The sequence below is a fragment of the Leucopleurus acutus genome (genome assembly GCF_964270905.1).
Source record: "Leucopleurus acutus genome assembly, chromosome: 8".
NCBI classification, from domain to species: Eukaryota; Metazoa; Chordata; class Mammalia; order Artiodactyla; family Delphinidae; genus Leucopleurus; species Leucopleurus acutus.
The window spans coordinates 61,716,985-61,733,756 of NC_139151.1; the positions used below are offsets into that span (position 1 = coordinate 61,716,985).

The window sequence follows — 16,772 nt, forward strand, 5'->3', positions numbered from 1 at the left end:
ATATAGGAACTCTACCTTATTTAATCCATACCATAGTCCTCTGAGATTGGTTCTGATATCCTTGCTTTGCAGAAGAGTAATGAGAGATGAATTGCCTTTCTTTATTTCTTACAGCTCATAAGTGTGGGACTGGGAGTAACTCTTGGGAAGGTGGAAGAATCATAGATTGGTCTATATTAGAAGAATGTTTTTATGATAGAAAATGTATTACAGTGGACAGGAAGTCAGTACTGAGCCTGATACAGTAGGCTTCAATACAGGTTTGTTGAATTAATATATGTTTTTAGAGGTATTTCATTTTCTAAACTTACTTTTCCATAGGCCCCATTTATTCCACATTCTTTTGATTATTTTTTCCCCACTGAAGCTTGAATATTGATCCCTGGACAAGATGACAGATTTGTCATCTTCCTCCTTCTTTTCTGATTTGGGGCTGCTACTGTATTTGGAGGAGCTAAACAAAGAGGAATTAAATAGATTCAAGTCACTCCTAAAGAATGAGACCACGGAACCTGGATCCTGCAGGATACCCTGGTCTGAAGTGAAGAAGGCCAAGCGGGAGGATTTGGCTAACTTGATGAACAAGTACCATCCAGGAGAGCAGGCCTGGGGGGTGGCTCTCAAAATCTTTGGCAAGATGAACCTAAAGGATCTGTGTGACAGAGCAAACGCAGAGATCAACTGTGAGTGATGCTGGACACACTTCTACGGGTGGAAAGAAGGAAGTGGTTCCTGGAGCCCATTGGTTCTATGAGAGGGACTTGGGGATTAAACCATTCTGTGGGACACAGGCTCCATAGTGCTCAAGTACGTTGGATCGTTTGAGGAACACTAAGCAGGCTGGAGGGTTCTGAGTACTGTAATTCAGCCTGGCTCCTTAATTGGGGGTAATTCATCCATCTTGTACCAATTAGAATGATTAAAGGAATTGAGTGAAAAGAATTGCCCCATCTAGTGCTCCTTTGCCTAAACTACAAATAAAGTCATAGGTTGGCCTAAATTTTGAGAAGACTCAAATATGACCTTAAATCTTTGCTGAAATATGAGGAATGGGCAAAAAATTATTAAGGGACATAAGGCAAAACAGTAGTTTTAGTCATTCCCAGGTGTGAAATTCTGTAGACATCTAAAATTCCTTATTCGTATACAAGGCTTTAGAGCTCCAAAATGTATATCCATTATTTCTTTTTTTTTTTTTTTTTTTTTTTGCAGTACGCGGGCCGCTCACTGTTGTGGCCTCTCCCGTTGCTGAGCACAGGCTCCTGATGCGCAGGCCCAGCGGCCATGGCTCACGGGCCCAGCCGCTCCGCGGCATGTGGGATCTTCCCGGACCGGGGCACAAACCCATGTCCCCTGCATCGGCAGGCGGACTCTCAACCACTGCGCCACCAGGGAAGCCCCATTATTTCTTTTGAGCCTTACCATATCCTTGTGAGGTCAGTACAGTCGAGGAAACTTAGGCTTAGACTAGACTACTTGCCTTAGAGTTACAGGGTGGGAAGCATGGCAAGAGGTATCATGCTTCAGTGTTGTTCACACCACATCACTTCACCCTCAGCTGAGCTGGTGGAGTCTGAGGCTTTGTTGGCTCTAGTTTCTTAAACCCAGATGATCGTAGAATTGGACACTGAGGAAAATTCTGGCCCCTGTTCTGGCCATCACCAAATTCTCCTTGTTTTTGGTAAATCTCACGATCCTTTTGGAACCTGTTGGCAGGGACAGCCCAGACTGAGACCAGAGGACACTGGGGCCAGAGAGGTACAAGGTGATCAGGAAGCAGTGCTGGGTAAGTAGATGGGCTTTTTGTCAGATTTGGGAGGTTTGTGCTTTTGAAGCATCATGGGGGAAAGTTATCTCCCAGGGGACCTTTGTTCAACCCTTGTTAACTTCTTGCAGTATCCTACCTGTTCTGTGATTATTGTTCAAAAAGAGTTGACAAAACTGGCTCTCTGGACAAAGTCAGAAACAGAACCATGTTAATTCAGAGCCTCAAAAGAGCAGTATTTGGAAATGGCCAGTCAAAAATTGACAGTCTGATGAACAAAGGTATCTTGATATCTTGTTTTATAGACTGAAGAGTCCCTGAGCTGGCAGGGATTATTTGGCTTTTTGCGTCTCCTCTCTTCCATTAGAAATGATGCTGTAGGGACTTCCCTGGTAGTCCAGTGGTTAAGACTTTGCCTTCCAATACAGCAGGTATGGGTCTGATCGCTGGTCGGGGAGCTAAGATCCCACATGCCTTGGGGACAGAAAAACCAAAACATAACACAGAAGCAATATTGTAACAAATTCAGTAAAGACTTTAAAAATGGTCCACATCAAAAGAAAAATCTTTATATAAGCAGCTCATGCAGCTCAATATTAAAAAAACAAACAACCCAATCAAAAAATGGGCAGAATACCTAAATAGACAGTTCTCCAAAGAAGACATACAGATGGCCAAGAAGCACGTGAAAAGCTGCTCAGCATCATTAATTATTAGAGCAAATCAAATCAAATCAGATCAAATTAATGCAAATCAAAACTACAGTGAGGTGTTACCTCATACCAGTGAGAATGGGCATTATCAGAAAATCTACAAACAACAAATCCTGGAGAGGGTGTGGAGAAAAGGGAACCCTCTTGCACTGTTGGTGGGAATGTAAATTGATACAGCCACTATGGGGAACAGTATGGAGGTTCCTTAACAAACTAAAAATTGAATTACCATATGACAGAGCAATCCCACTGCTGGGCATACACCCAGAGAAAACCATAATTCAAAAAGACACATGCACCCCAATGTTCATTGCAGCACTATTTACAATAGTCAGGTTATGGAAGCAACCTAAATGCCCATTGACAGACGAATGGATAAATAAGTTGTGGTACATGTATACAATGGAATATTACTCAGCCATAAAAAGGAACAAAATTGGGTCATTTGTAAAGACGTGGATGGATCTAGAGACTATCTTACAGAGTGAAGTAAGTCAGAAAGAGAAAAACAAATATCGTATATTAACACATATATGTGGAACCTAGAAAAATGGTACAGATGAACCGGTTTGCAAGGCAGGAATAGAGACACAGATGTAGAGAACAAACATATGGACACCAAGGGGGCAAAGTGGCAGGGGGTGGTGGTGGTGGTATGATGAATTGGGCTATTGGGATTGACATGTATACACTGATGTGTATAAAATAGATAACTAATAAGAACCTGCTGTGTAAAAAATAAATTAATTAAATTTTTTTAAAAAAGAAATGATGCTGTAATTGAGTTCCAGGATGGTGACAGCTAGTCTGCGTAAAATGTTATTTCTAGGACCAGGTTTTCTCAGTCTTAGTTCAATACCATTTCTAGTCCCCCTACTTTGTTTTGAATTCTATATGGCTGAATTCTAGGTTATATAAATTGAATTATAATACAAAGAAAACTGGACCAGCTTAGCTCAGCTATGCTGCTTTTTAATGGGCTACATTATTTCATTCAAGAAATAATTGAGAACCTATTTTATTCTAAGCACTAATAAATAAAAATTTCTTATTGTATTAAATGATTTTGAAGATAAGTTCCTGCTTGGACCTTAATTTCTGATGCAATATAAGGAAGCTTATTTTTGTGGTATAATTGACCATAAATTTGGGAAACCAAGGTTCTACCTCCATAGAAATTTACTTTGGAAAATTTGGAAGATAGATAAAAGTATAATGAAGATAGTAAAGATCATCCTTATAATCCCAATTTTTTAAAAGTACAGCACTGTATGATATTATACCATAAAAAGAAAGAGTATCTGACTTCTAATACCATACTTTCCCCTGGGGGAGAACTAAGCATAATTTAGTGGGATATGAACTTTGTTAGATGTTTGCACTGAATGCCCTAGTAGAACAAAGAAAAGAATTACATGCTTTAAAAACTAAAGTAATTCCAGCTTGAGATATGTGCTGTGAATGGAAAATATACTGTGTTCTGAGAATGTACAAAAGAGAGAACTATCTATCTTTGGAGTTGAGAGAAGTCTTCACAGAGATAGTGACATTTAAATTGAGCTCTAAAGAAGGAATCAGACTGAACTAGGAAAAGATGTAACTATATTTTCATTCTACTTGGACACTTGGGAATTTCTTTTCTTTTCTTTAAAATATTCTTCAGGCTATGCTTCAATGTTCATTTCTTTCTTTTTCTTTTTTAGTTTGTACCTCTCCCTCACCTATTTCTAAATTCCTCCCATCTCCCACCCCTCTGGCAACCACCTGTTTTTCTCTGTATCTATGACTCTGTTTCTGTTTCATTATGTTTTTTCATTTGTTTTTTAGATTCTACATATAAGTGAACTTGTACAGTATTTGTCTTTCTCTGTCTGACTTACTTCACTTAGCATAACACCCTCTAGGTCCACCCATGTTGTCACAAATGGCAAGATTTCATTCCTTTTTATGGCTAATATTCCATTGTGTATATATACCACAGTTTCTTTATCTGTTCATCTGTTGAAGGGCACTTAGGTTGCTTCCATATCTTGGTTGTTGTAAATAATGCTACAGTAAACATAAGGGTGCATATATCTTTTTGAATTAGTGTTTTCATTTTCTTTGGCTAAATACCCAGGAGTAGAATTACTGTATCGTATGGTAGTTCTGTTTTCAATTTTTTGAGGAACCTTCTTACTGTTTTCCATACTGGCTGTACCAACTTATATTCCCACCAACAGTGCCTGAGAGTTCCATTTTCTCCATATCCTCGCCAACACCTGTTATTTGTTGTCTTTTTGATAATAGCCATTGTGACAGATGTGGGGTGATATCTTATTGTGATTTTGATTTGTATTTTTCTGATGATTAGTGATGTTGAGAATCTTTTCATGTGCTGTTGCCCATCTGAAGTCATCTTTGAAAAAATGTCTATTCAGGTCCTCTGCCCATTTTTCAATAGGTTTTTTTTAAAAAAATAAATTTATTTATTTTGCTGCATCAGGTCTTTGTTGCTGCACGTGGGCTTTTCTCTAGTTGTGGCGAGAGGGGCTACTCTTCGTCGCAGTGCACGGGCTTCTCATTAGGTGGCTTCTCTTGTTGCAGAGCATGGGCTCTAGGCGCACGGGCTTCAGTACTTGTGGCACTCGGGCTCAGTAGTTGTGGCTCGTGGGCTCTAGAGCACAGGCTCAGTAGTTGCGGCACACGGGCTTAGTTGCTCCGCGGCATGTGGGATCTTCCCGGACCAGGGCTCGAATCCATGTCCCCTGAATTGGCAGGCGGATTCTTAACCACTGTGCCACCAGGGCTTTTTTTTAATGTTGTGTTTTATGAGCTCTTTGTATAGTTTGGATATTAACACATTAATGGATATAGTATTTGCAAATATCTTCTCCCATTCAGTAGATGGCCTTTTTGTTTTGTTGATAGTTTCACTGTGCAAAAGCTTTTTATTTATTTATTTATTTATTGAAGTATAGTTGATGTACAATATTATATAAGTCACAGGTGTACAATATAAGAATCATAATTTTTAAAAGTCCATTTATTGTTATTATAAAATATTGGCTATATTCCCCATGTTGTACAATATATCCGTGTAGCTTATTTTGTATGTAATAGTTTGTACCTCTTAATCCCATACCCCTATAGTGCCCTCCCCCCCAACTGGTAACCATTAGTTTGTTCTCTATATCTGTCAGTCTGCTTCTTTTTTGTTATATTCATTAGTTTATTGCATTTTTTTAGATTCCACATATAAGTGATATTATATCTTTCTCTGTGTGACTTATTTCGCTTAGCATAATACCCTCAAATGCAAAAGATTTTTAAAAAAAAAAGCTTTTTAGTTCGATGTAGTCCTATTTGTTTACTTTTGCTTTCATTTCCTTTGCCTGAGGAGGCATATCCAAAATAATATTGCTAAGACCAGTGTCAAAGAGCATACTGCCTATGTTTTCTTCCAGAAGTTGTATGGTTTTAGGTCTTAACACTTAAGTCTTTTTAAAAAAATTTTTATTGGAGTATAGTTGATTTAAAATGTTGTGTTTCTACTGTACAGCAAAGTGATTCAGTTATACATATACATATATCCACTCTTTTTTAGATTCTTTTGCCATATAGGTTGAGTTCCCTGTGCTCTACAGTAGGTCCTTATTAGTTTTCTATTTTATATACAGTAGTGTGTATATGTCAATCCCAATCTTCCAATTTATCCCTCCCCCACCCTTTCCCCCCTGGTAACCATAAGTTTGTTTTCTACATCTGTGACTCTATTTCTGTTTTATAAATAAGTTCATCTGTACCATTTTTATAGATTCCACATATAAGCGATATCATATAATATTTGTTTTTCTGTGTCTGACTTACTTCACTCAGTATGGCAATCTCTAGGTCCATCTGTGTTGCTGCAAATGACATTGTTTCATTCTTTTTTATGGCTGAGTAATATTCCATTGTATATATGTACCACACCTTCTTTATCCATTCCTTTGTCGATGGACATTTAGGTTGCTTGCATTGCATTTAAGTCTTTAATCCATTTTGAGTTTATTTTTGTATATGGTGTGACAAAGTAGTCTTTTGCATGTCAGCTGTCTACTTTTCCCAACACAATTTATTGAATAGGCTCTCTTTTCTCAATTATATATTCATATTTCCTTTGTTGTAGATTAATTGACCATATAAGTATGGGTTCATTTCTGGGCTCTCTTTTCTGTTCCATTGTTCTGTGTGTCTTTTTCTGTGTTAGTACCATACTGTTTTGATTACTGTAGTATAGTCTTAAGTCAGAGATTATGATACCTCCAGCTTTGTTTTTCTTTTTCAAGATTGTTTTTGCTATTTGGGGTCATTTGTGTTTCCATACAAATTTTAGATTGCTCTGGTTCAGTGAAAAATGCCCTTGGTATTTTGATTGGGATTGCATTGAATCCGTAGGTTGCCTTGGGTAGTATGGTCACCTCCACTTTCTGGAGAGTTTTTATCCTAAATGGATGTGAATTTTGTCAGAAGCTTTTTCGGCATCTATTGAAGTGATCGTATGATTTTTATTATTTAATTTGTTAATGTGGTGAATCACATTGATTGATTTCCAGATACTGAAATCTCCTTGGGGATAAATTCCACTTGATCATGGTGTATGATCCTTTTAATGTATTGTTGAATTTGGATTGCTAGTGTTTTGTTGAGGATTTTTGTGTCTGTGTTCATCAGTGATATTGGCCTGTAATTCTCTTTTTTTGTGATATCTTTGTCTGGTTTTGGTAAGAGGGTGATTGTGGCCTCATAGAATGAGTTTGGGAGTATTCCTTCCTCTGCAATTTTTTGGAATAGTTTCAGAAGGATAGGTGTTAACTCTTTTCTAAATGTTTGATAGAATTCTCCTATGAAGCTATCTGGTCCTGAACTTCTGTTTGTTGGGAGTTTTTTATCACAGTTTCAATTTCAGTACTTGCGATTGGTCTGTTCATATTTTCTATTTATTCCTGGTTCAGTCTTGGGAGATTGTACCTTTCTAAGAATTTGTCCATTTCTTCCAGATTGTCCATTTTATTGGCATATAGTTGCTCGTGGTAGTCTCTTATTCTTTGTATTTCTGCAGTGTCCATTGTTAACTTCTCCTTTTACATTTCTAATTTTATTGATTTGAGCCCTCTCCCTGTTTTTTTTGATGAGTCTGGCTAAAAGTTTATCAATTTTGTTTATCTTCTCAAAGAACCAGCTTTTAGTTGTATTGATCTTTGCTATTGTTTTCTTCATTTCTATTTCATTTATTTCTACTCTGATCTTTATGATTTCTTTCCTTCTACTAACTTTGGGTTTTGTTTGTTCTTCTTTCTCTAGTTGCTTTAGGTGTAAGGTTTGGTTGTTTATTTGTGATTTTTCTTATTTCCTGAGTTAAGACTGTATTGCTAGAAACTTCCCTCTTAGAACTGCTTTTGCTGCATCCCATAGGTTTTAGATCATCGTGGTTTCATTTTCGTTTGTCTCTAGGTATTTTTTTATTTCCCCTTTGATTTCTTCATTGACCCATTAGTTGTTTAGTAAGCATATTGTTTAGCCTCCATGTGTATGTGTTTTTTAGTTTTTTTCTCGTAGTTGTTTCTGTGTCTGTTTCTATGTATTAGGTAGGTCAGTTGTGCGTCCTAATCTTGGGGAAGTGGCTTATTTAGGAGCTGACCTGAGGCCCAGTAGCACACTTCCCTCTGGTCAACAGAGTTATATGCTCTAGTGGTGACTCCTGTCTGGGCTGCATGGGCCCTTCTGTTGTGGCAGGGCTACAACAGGCCACATGCCTACTGTGGGCACACAGGTAGGCATGGCTGGCCCCTGGCCTGGTTGCTAGGCCCTGCCTAGTGCAGAAGCTGCTGGCTGCTGGTGGAGCTGGTCCTGGAGCAGCTGGCTGCATGGCCTGGGGGGTCCCTGTCTTGGTGCTGTCTCGCTGGTGAGTGGGGCTGGGCCATGGGTGGCCGGCTGCAGGCCCAGGGTTCCCAGAGCTGGTGTTGACCTGCTATTGGGTGGGGTTGGGGCGTGGTGTGACTGGCTGCACGGTCTGGGCTGACCTGTTGGTCGGTGGGGCCGGATCACAAGGTGGCTGGCTTTGGGAGTACAGGGGTGCCAGGACTGGACCAGTCTGTCCTGGCACCCCTGGGTGGAGCCAGGTCCAGAGGTGACTGGCTGTGGCGCTCTGAGGGGTTCCAGGGCTAGTAATGACCCACTAATGGGCAGAGCCAGGTTTGGGGTGGTAGATGAGGGCAGGTTCTGGGGCCAGTGCTGGCCCACTGGTGGTCGACGCTGGATTCCAGGGATGCTGGCTGAGGGGCCTAAGATATCTTGGAGCTGATGTGTCCACCCGCTGGTAGGCAGGGTCCAGGGACTGGTGTCTGCCCACTGGTGGGGGTCTGGGGGATGGGTCCTGGGCCAGCTGGGATGCTCAGGGGGGCCTACGGCTTCTATCGGCTTGCTCGTGGGTGAAGCTGTGTCCCTGTGTGGTTGCTGCTTCATCTGGGGTGCCCCAGGACTGGTGCCAACCAGCTGGTGGGCAGGGCTGGGTCCTGGTGCTAATGAGCTAGGGGAAGGACTCCAAAATGGCTCTTGGCAGCATCAGTGTCCTCGTGGTAGAAGGAACTCCCCAAACAGCTGCCCTCAGTGTCTGTGTCCCATGGGTGAGTCCCAGTTGCCTCCTGCCTCTCTGGGAGGCTTTCCAAGATCAGATACTAGGTCTTACCCGAGCTCCTTTCAAATTACTGCTTATACTCTGGGTCTCAACATGTGAGATTTTGTATGTGCCCTTTAAGAGCGGAGTCGTGTTTCCTACAGCCCTCTGGCTCTCCTGAAAGTAAGCCCTGCTGCCTTCGAAGCCAAACGTTCTGTGGGCTCATCTTCCCAGTGCAGGACCTCGAGGGTGGGAAGCTCGATGTGGGGCTTAGCCGTCTTGCTCCTTGGGGAGAATGTCTGCAACTGTTCGTGTCCACTAATGGTTTATCTGTATAAAGTGGATGATTTTGATCTGTAGATTCAGATCTGTGTTCAGTTCCTATCTGGGTATTATTGTTAATTGTTGCCTGTGTTCTCCTTTTATCTGGATGATGGCTCTGTTCTCCACATACATCCTCTTTTTTCTCTGTAGAATAGAAGTACAGGGAAGAAAAAAAGTATTTCTGGAACGAATCTAATTTTTATTTTCCATCATTAATTTCTGCCTTGTGGGTTCTGTTTTTTCAGTTTATAATGTGGGTTTTAAACCTACAAGAATATTTTTGTTTTATTTACATTCTTTTCTCATTTAAACCAGCTGTACTTTGATTTCAGCGTGTGTCACTTCCTGGTCCTACTCTAAGTGCAATATTCTTAAGATTGAAAAATCATAGAATTAATTCTGATCATGTGTATCTTCTGGCTCCCTTCTAACTGATTTAGGTGACGGAGCAGAATACAGAGTTCAAATAAGGGAAACATTTTGCATCATGTTAGATAAGAACCATTTGCTTGGAGAATCTGAAACCTTCTGTCATGAAATTGCTCAGGAAGGCCGAGAACTGTTGGAACGTTTGTTTGATGAGCATGTCAGAACAGGTGAGCAGCCACAGACCGTGATCCTTCAGGGGGCTGCTGGCGTTGGGAAGACAACCTTGGTGAGAATGGTGATGTTAGACTGGGCACAGGGCAGCCCCTACCAGCAGAAATTTACCTATGTTTTTTATCTCAATGCAAGAGAAATGAACCAGTTGAGAGAGAGAAGCTTTGCTCAAATGATATCAAAGGACTGGCCCCGCACAGAAGGCCCCATTGAAAGGATTCTGTCCCAGCCGAGTAGTCTCCTTTTTATTACTGATAGTTTTGATGAACTGAACTTTGCCTTTGAGGAACCTGAGTGTGTGCTGTGTACAGACTGGACCCAGGTACACCCCGTGTCCTTCCTCATGAGTAGTTTGCTGAGAAAAGTGAAGCTCCCTGAGTCGTCCTTATTGGTGACGACAAAACTCACAGCTTGTAAAAAAAACATAGGTAAAAAACATAGGTAAATTTCTGCTGGTACGGGTTGCCCTACCTCAGGGTTGCCACACCTCAGATCATCAAACATTAGATTCTCATAAGGAGCTTGAAACCTAGATGCCTCGCATGTGCAGTTCACAGTAGGGTTCGCGCTCCCACGAGAATCTAATGCCGCAGCTGATCTGACAGGAGGCGGAGCTCAGGCAGTAATGCGAGCAATGGGGAGCGGTTGTAAATATAGCTGAAGCTTCGCTCGCTTGCCCACCTGCCGCTCACCTCCGGCTCTGCATCCCGGTTCCTAACAGGCCACGGACCAGTACCAGTCCATGGCCCAGGGGTTGGGGACCCCTGGTTTAAATGTTTAAGCCCTAACTTTTTAAATATAAATAACATGGGATATAAGACAATACATTGATTTTGCTATTTTAATTTGAATAGTATGAAGAAAAAATGGTAACAGATTGTTGTAAGAATGTAATTTATTTTCTCTCTTTGAAGTTTAATTTCTTTAGATGTCTTTAGATAAACACAAATTACTAATTTTTTTTTTTTTTTTTTTTTGCGGTACACGGATCTCTCACTGTTGTGGTCTCTCCCGTTGCGGAGCACAGGCCCCGGACACGCAGGCTCAGCGGCCACGGCTCACGGGCCCAGCCGCTCCGCGGCATGTGAGATCTTCCTGGACCGGGGCACGAACCCGTGTCCCCTGCATCGGCAGGTAGACTCTCAACCACTATGCCACCAGGGAAGCCCCAAATTACTAATTTTTAAAATATTACATTATTCCAAGTTTCCAAAATCAATTAGTAAGTTTAGAAAATATATTCAAGTTAACATTAAGGAGAGTATAGCCGCTGTTAGTAACTAAGAATTTAGCAAAACAGTATTATATCTCAAGCTTGACCCAGATAGTATAGTGTTTGTAATATTGTCTCATTCCAAGATTTATAAGATCCTAATTTATAAAGATGTTATTTATTTAACTCATTTAAATTATACACCCAGATTTATATTTATATTCTTTTAAATATTAACATAATTATAAAGCAGAAACTAACACACCATTGTAAAGCAATTATACTCCATTAAAGATGTTTTAAAAAAATAAACAATAAATATTAACATAAGTAATGATTATTTGACCTATAAGGGAACTGTAAGAGATTTAGATCGCTTTAGTTTAGACTTATTTTAGTTTAGACTTATTGTTAAAGAAATGCAAAGCCTTATGTGATCTAAGAAAACGTGTGCATTTTTATTTCTCACTTTAGTAAAATCAGGGAGAAGTCCCATAGCCATTTTAGGTCTCAAATTTTAGACCACATTGGTTTATCTAATGATTTACTTTGCTTTAGAACAGGCCCAGGAAGCCTGTCTTATTAACGTAAAAGCTCTTTCTCTTGTGAGCACCATTCCTCTGGCACCTGTGGTGCATTCGGCCCATACGTGGGGAACACATAACTTCTGCAACCATACTGCTTTAGCAACAACTCCATTCTGCCATATCTCAATGTCTAGTTCATATCAGAAAAATAATCTCACACTCAACAACAAGAAATTCTTGGGCAACCTGAAAATTAAGCAGCAGGCATTTTTAGAAAAGAAAAATATATTCAGACAGCTGTTCTGAATATAATAAGAACAATAAAATCAATCAATAAGAACAACAAAAAAATAATAATTATAATGTGCTTACTTTGAGGGGGCTTTGGAAATTTTCAGCCCAGGGCCTCGTTTTAGTAGCAATATTAAGAGATTATAGGGCTGGTTCTCCAATAGGACCCAAAAGTAAGTTAATGTGTCTCCTCCGTTTCGCTGGTTCATATTTAGGGATAAGTATGGAGGCACAAACCGCAGCTTTCATCTTCCCTTTTGACTGAGTCACTGGTGATTGATGTTACATATTAATATAAACGAGACAGGACCTTCAAACTCTAGGAAAAGAAGAATTCTATATATTTTTTATTACCTTAATGCATGTGAGAGGAGAGTACTGATGATCTTTTTTTCTGCTTTAACAAAATTCTTTCAATATTTGTAACATGTAGGAATTCCAAAATATCAATTTGAATATTGCAAGAGAGACACATTTTTATATAAGACAATCAAAATTACAGACTTAAAAGCACTTAAGGGTTGTTTTCACAAGACATAGCAACAATTTCTAAGGTCCAGGTATCTTGTAAGATTCCCTTGTTATGATAAAATAATAAAACACAGCAAAAATGTTCTTACAAAATATTTTCTGATGTAATACCATCTGCTTTTCTTTGCAGATGCAAGGGAAAGAGGGAACATTTTCTTTTCATGAGGCTGAGATTTCATTCATAAAGCATTAGGAGGTCCATAGCTGAAGTTCTATTAATTGGCACAAAGAAAAGAAGAGAGTTTGAGAAGCTCAGACTTATAATATGGAAAGGATAAGAGCAAAATAGATTATGAACAAAGGGACTCGGGGGCGTGTACTGTTTATATCTCCAGTTAGAAGCATTTTTTAATGTTTTCAGTACCACTTCTATTTCTTGATTCACAAATGAGCTACTGTTTCATTTTTGTTTTGTGTCCAGGTATGTTGGAACATTTGCAAGTTATAGTGCCTGTTTTTAATTGATGATTATTAGTTATTACTCTTCAGGGTTCCCCCCCCAAATATATCTTGATCAAATTCAAAAGGATTAGAGCATTTAAAATACCCTTATGTAAGGCAGTACCTTTAGTATACCCCGATCATACAATTTCCAGTATGTTCATTTAATCTAGGATTACAGGGGCTAAATATTTTACCCTTTGAACTCTTTCAAAACTTTTCTGACTTTTTATCATGGCAACACATGAATACAATTATTTAGACTCAATTCTGTACACTTAATTTTTAATCAATGTATACTGCTAGTTTTTGGTTTTGTTTTCTTAAACTCACCTTTCCCACTGTATAAAATCTTAGTTTTGATTCATTGCATGATTGGGTGGTACAATTTTAAACTAACGTTTTCATGCAATGTGTGTGAATGATACATTTTATGACTTCCTTTATGTCCTTTGTCTTCACAGATGAATGACGTGTATCTTGGTCTTAGGCCTCCACTGTGTTCTTCACACTTTGACTTTGTTACATTACTTTTTTCTAGTGTTCTAAAGAGAAGTCTAAGGATAACCTGACACTTCAACCCCTTAACTCCCTCCCACCTTCCCGGACTTTCTCACTAGTGTTCTCAGGATTTTTTTAAATTACTTTTACATTTTATTACTTTTGATCTGTGGGAAACCTTTCTTTATTCCCCTCAGAAATGATTTCTTTAAATTGGTTTTTTAAAATGACATCAGGGCTCACTCTGTTGCACGTGCTGTCTCTGTCTCTCTTTTTTAATAGCATCTAATAGTCATTAGTTGTAGCTCTGTTCCTATATAACTCTTACTTATTTTTTGTCCTCTAAATCTTTTTCCCCCTTCCTCTTGGGGAGTTTCGCATATTTATTTATATTGATTTTGCTTTTCATTTCTTCAAATTCAGATTTCAGTTCTCTATTGTTTTTTTTGTTTTGTTTTGTTTTGACTTTTTTTTTTTTTTTTTTTGAGGCATGCGGGATCTTAGTTCCCCAACCAGGGATCGAACCTGTGCCCCTTGCGGTGGAAGCGTGGAGTCCTAACCAGTTGACCTCTAGGGAATTCCCCTGATCTCCACTTCTGATGTGGTATTCTTGTTTCACAGAGTCTTCCTATACGTTTAAAATGTAAGGGAAGCTTTTCTAAGCACTTTCTTCTGTTTCCTAGTTTTCTGGGTTTTACACATGTGCTTATTTTCTGTCCCTTAGTGTAATGTTTTCTTTCTGTTAAGCTTTAATATTTTATCCACAGGTCCCATAATATTGGAGTCTCTTTTCTGCCTAGAAGAGCTCTATACAAACATAGTTTATAAGATTTCCCTTGTTTCCCTAATTGCCTACCTGGCTGCTGATATAAACCCTTTTGTATTAATCTGCTCAGGCTCCCATAACAGAATACCCAAAATAGCACAGACTTAAACAATATAAATTTATTTCTCGCAGTTCTGGAAGCTGGAAGGTCAAGATCAGGGTGCTGGCAGGGTTGGTTTCTGGTGAGGCCTCTCTCCCTGGCTTGTAGATGGCTACCTTCTCATTGTGTCCTCACATGGCCTTTTTGTGCGTGTGCTCACTCCTGGTGTCTCTTCCTCCCCTTATGGGGACATCAGTCCTATTGGATTAGGGGTCCACTCTTACAACCTCATTAACCTTAACTACCTCCTTAGAGGCCCTGTCTCTAAATACTGTCACATTGGGCTGGGGGGTAGGACTTCAACATACAAATTTGGGGAACAATTCAGTCCATAACAACTTTTCAAAGCAAGGTGAGGTTTTCAGCCTTGAGCCATGTTCTAGGTCACCCACTGAGGTCTAATTCTGGACTGAGGAGGGAGTTTCTCCTGTTTCTACCTCTCTATACCCTGATTTTGATGTAGAGAACCAATTCTCAAGGGACTCAAGTTGATAAGTCCTTGATTAATGGGAGTAAATGGAACAATTCCAAGTTCCAGGAATGCTGCTGCCTGACTCTTCTTACCAATAGCTGATATTAGCCCCAGCCATGGTCAAAGCCCAAGTCGTCTCTAGATATGAGTCTCTGAAAATAGGGGCTCTACATGTACTTCTTATTTTCTTCTTCTGTTTCCCTTCCTCTTTTACTTTATTTTTAGAAACCATTTTATTTTATTTCTGATTTCCTTCTCATTTTCACTGTTAAGGACAGGGTTCCTCAGAAAACATAGGTTGGCTCCCATGAAGAAATGAGCTCCTGGCAGACAGTTTTGTGGTTGTCACAGCTTTTACGTCTGATTTCCTGCCCACCTCTATTCTGTTTCAGAAGTCAAAGAATGCAAGGATACAGCCATCCTCTAGTCCACCTTCTTCCAAGTTGTAGTTAAAGGAAATTTCTCCCAGATTAAAAAAGATTATAATGTGAAGATATTTTTAAATGCTTGCATACATATTTCGTGGGGGAGCTGGGGAGGTGGGGATGGAAGAGACGAGCTTCCTCCCCTCCCTCCCTAACTCTCTATCAGAGCCCTGTGCTTTAGTTAAATCATTCTCATTCTGTGTCGGGAAGCTGGATTTTCAGAACAAATCCCAAAGACTGGGAAACCACACCCTCTGGCTGGGTGAGTGGGGGTTATCATTATTCTCTGAGGAGCGGTCATTTCTATTTTCCTGTATTGTTTTCCAGCTTGGAATCAGTCCTGCGACCTAACTACGGTTTGTTGCCGAAATATCTCTAAGGCTCTCATCAGAAGCCAAAGCTTGTTATCTCTGAATCCATCAACGAATAATCTCTTGGATGACAGAGTGAAGATGTCCTGTGAGGCCTTAATGCATCCAACGTGTAACCTAGAGAGATTATCGTGAGTCTTTCTGTACTATTTTCTATAGATTCATTTTGTTCAGTCTTGCGTAGCTTAATTATGACCTGAATGGGGAAACTGCTTGGGTGCTGACATTAATTGGCTCATTCATCAATCCTGCAAGACCTCCTCCTTTTCTTTTTCTACCTCCCTTCCTCTTTCACTTGACTTGTAGACATCTCTTTATGATTGACATCTTATTTTCATTGTTTTCGAGGCTTATCCTCTCTCCTCCTATGTTTTGTTTCATCATACCCTGTCCATAGCTGCAGTGGAATTCATGATTTAAGTAGGTTTGATGAGGTTGCTTCTATAGTAGAGAGGTAGGGGTTGTGAGTACCAGCTAACTTCCCTGTGAAGGAGGAGAGAAGGATGCACTCTGGGAATTGACTGATCCCTCCCCATCTGTCTTTCTCCTTCAGCTTAGAAAGCTGTGGGCTCACGGTAGCTGGCTGTGAGGATCTCTCTTTGGCTCTCATCAGCAGTAAAAGGCTGACACGTTTATGATTGGTGGACAGTGTCTTGGGAGATAGTGGAGTAAAGCTTATGAGTGATGCCTTGAAACATGCAGAGTGCACTCTACAGAGCCTTGTGTGAGTGTCTGCTAGTTGTCATCCTTCCAATATAATACACATTTTGAAATATATTTAAGCTGGGAAAATATTATGGACCTATTGTGTCCCTTGCTTTTTCCCTAGAATCTTTAATGATAATGAAGATGATGAGGATGATGATATTAATAATCGCCATTTATTTTGTCCTGACTTTGTGCTGGGCCCTGCGCAAAATTTGTTTAACCTGAACGGAAGTACCTATTGGTGTCAGATTGGCCACCTGAGTTCTAAGTGCCTCACTGAACAGGTAAGGAGTGTGAGGCTTAGGAAGATTATGCAGCTTTCATAAT

At 39.8% G+C, this 16,772-nt stretch overlaps 1 protein-coding gene across 1 annotated transcript; it reads left to right on the forward strand.

Annotated features, from left to right (window-relative positions):
* Window positions 1–391: 391 nt before the first annotated feature.
* NLRP14 (NLR family pyrin domain containing 14) lies at window positions 392–16,465 on the forward strand (the record flags this gene model as incomplete). The annotated part of the gene is given in 7 exon segments (XM_082844062.1): window positions 392–683; window positions 1,717–1,729; window positions 1,731–1,786; window positions 9,880–10,467; window positions 15,694–15,868; window positions 16,291–16,372; window positions 16,376–16,465. Coding segments are annotated over 7 exon segments (1,296 nt in total).
* Between the last annotated feature and the right edge of the window lie 307 nt (window positions 16,466–16,772).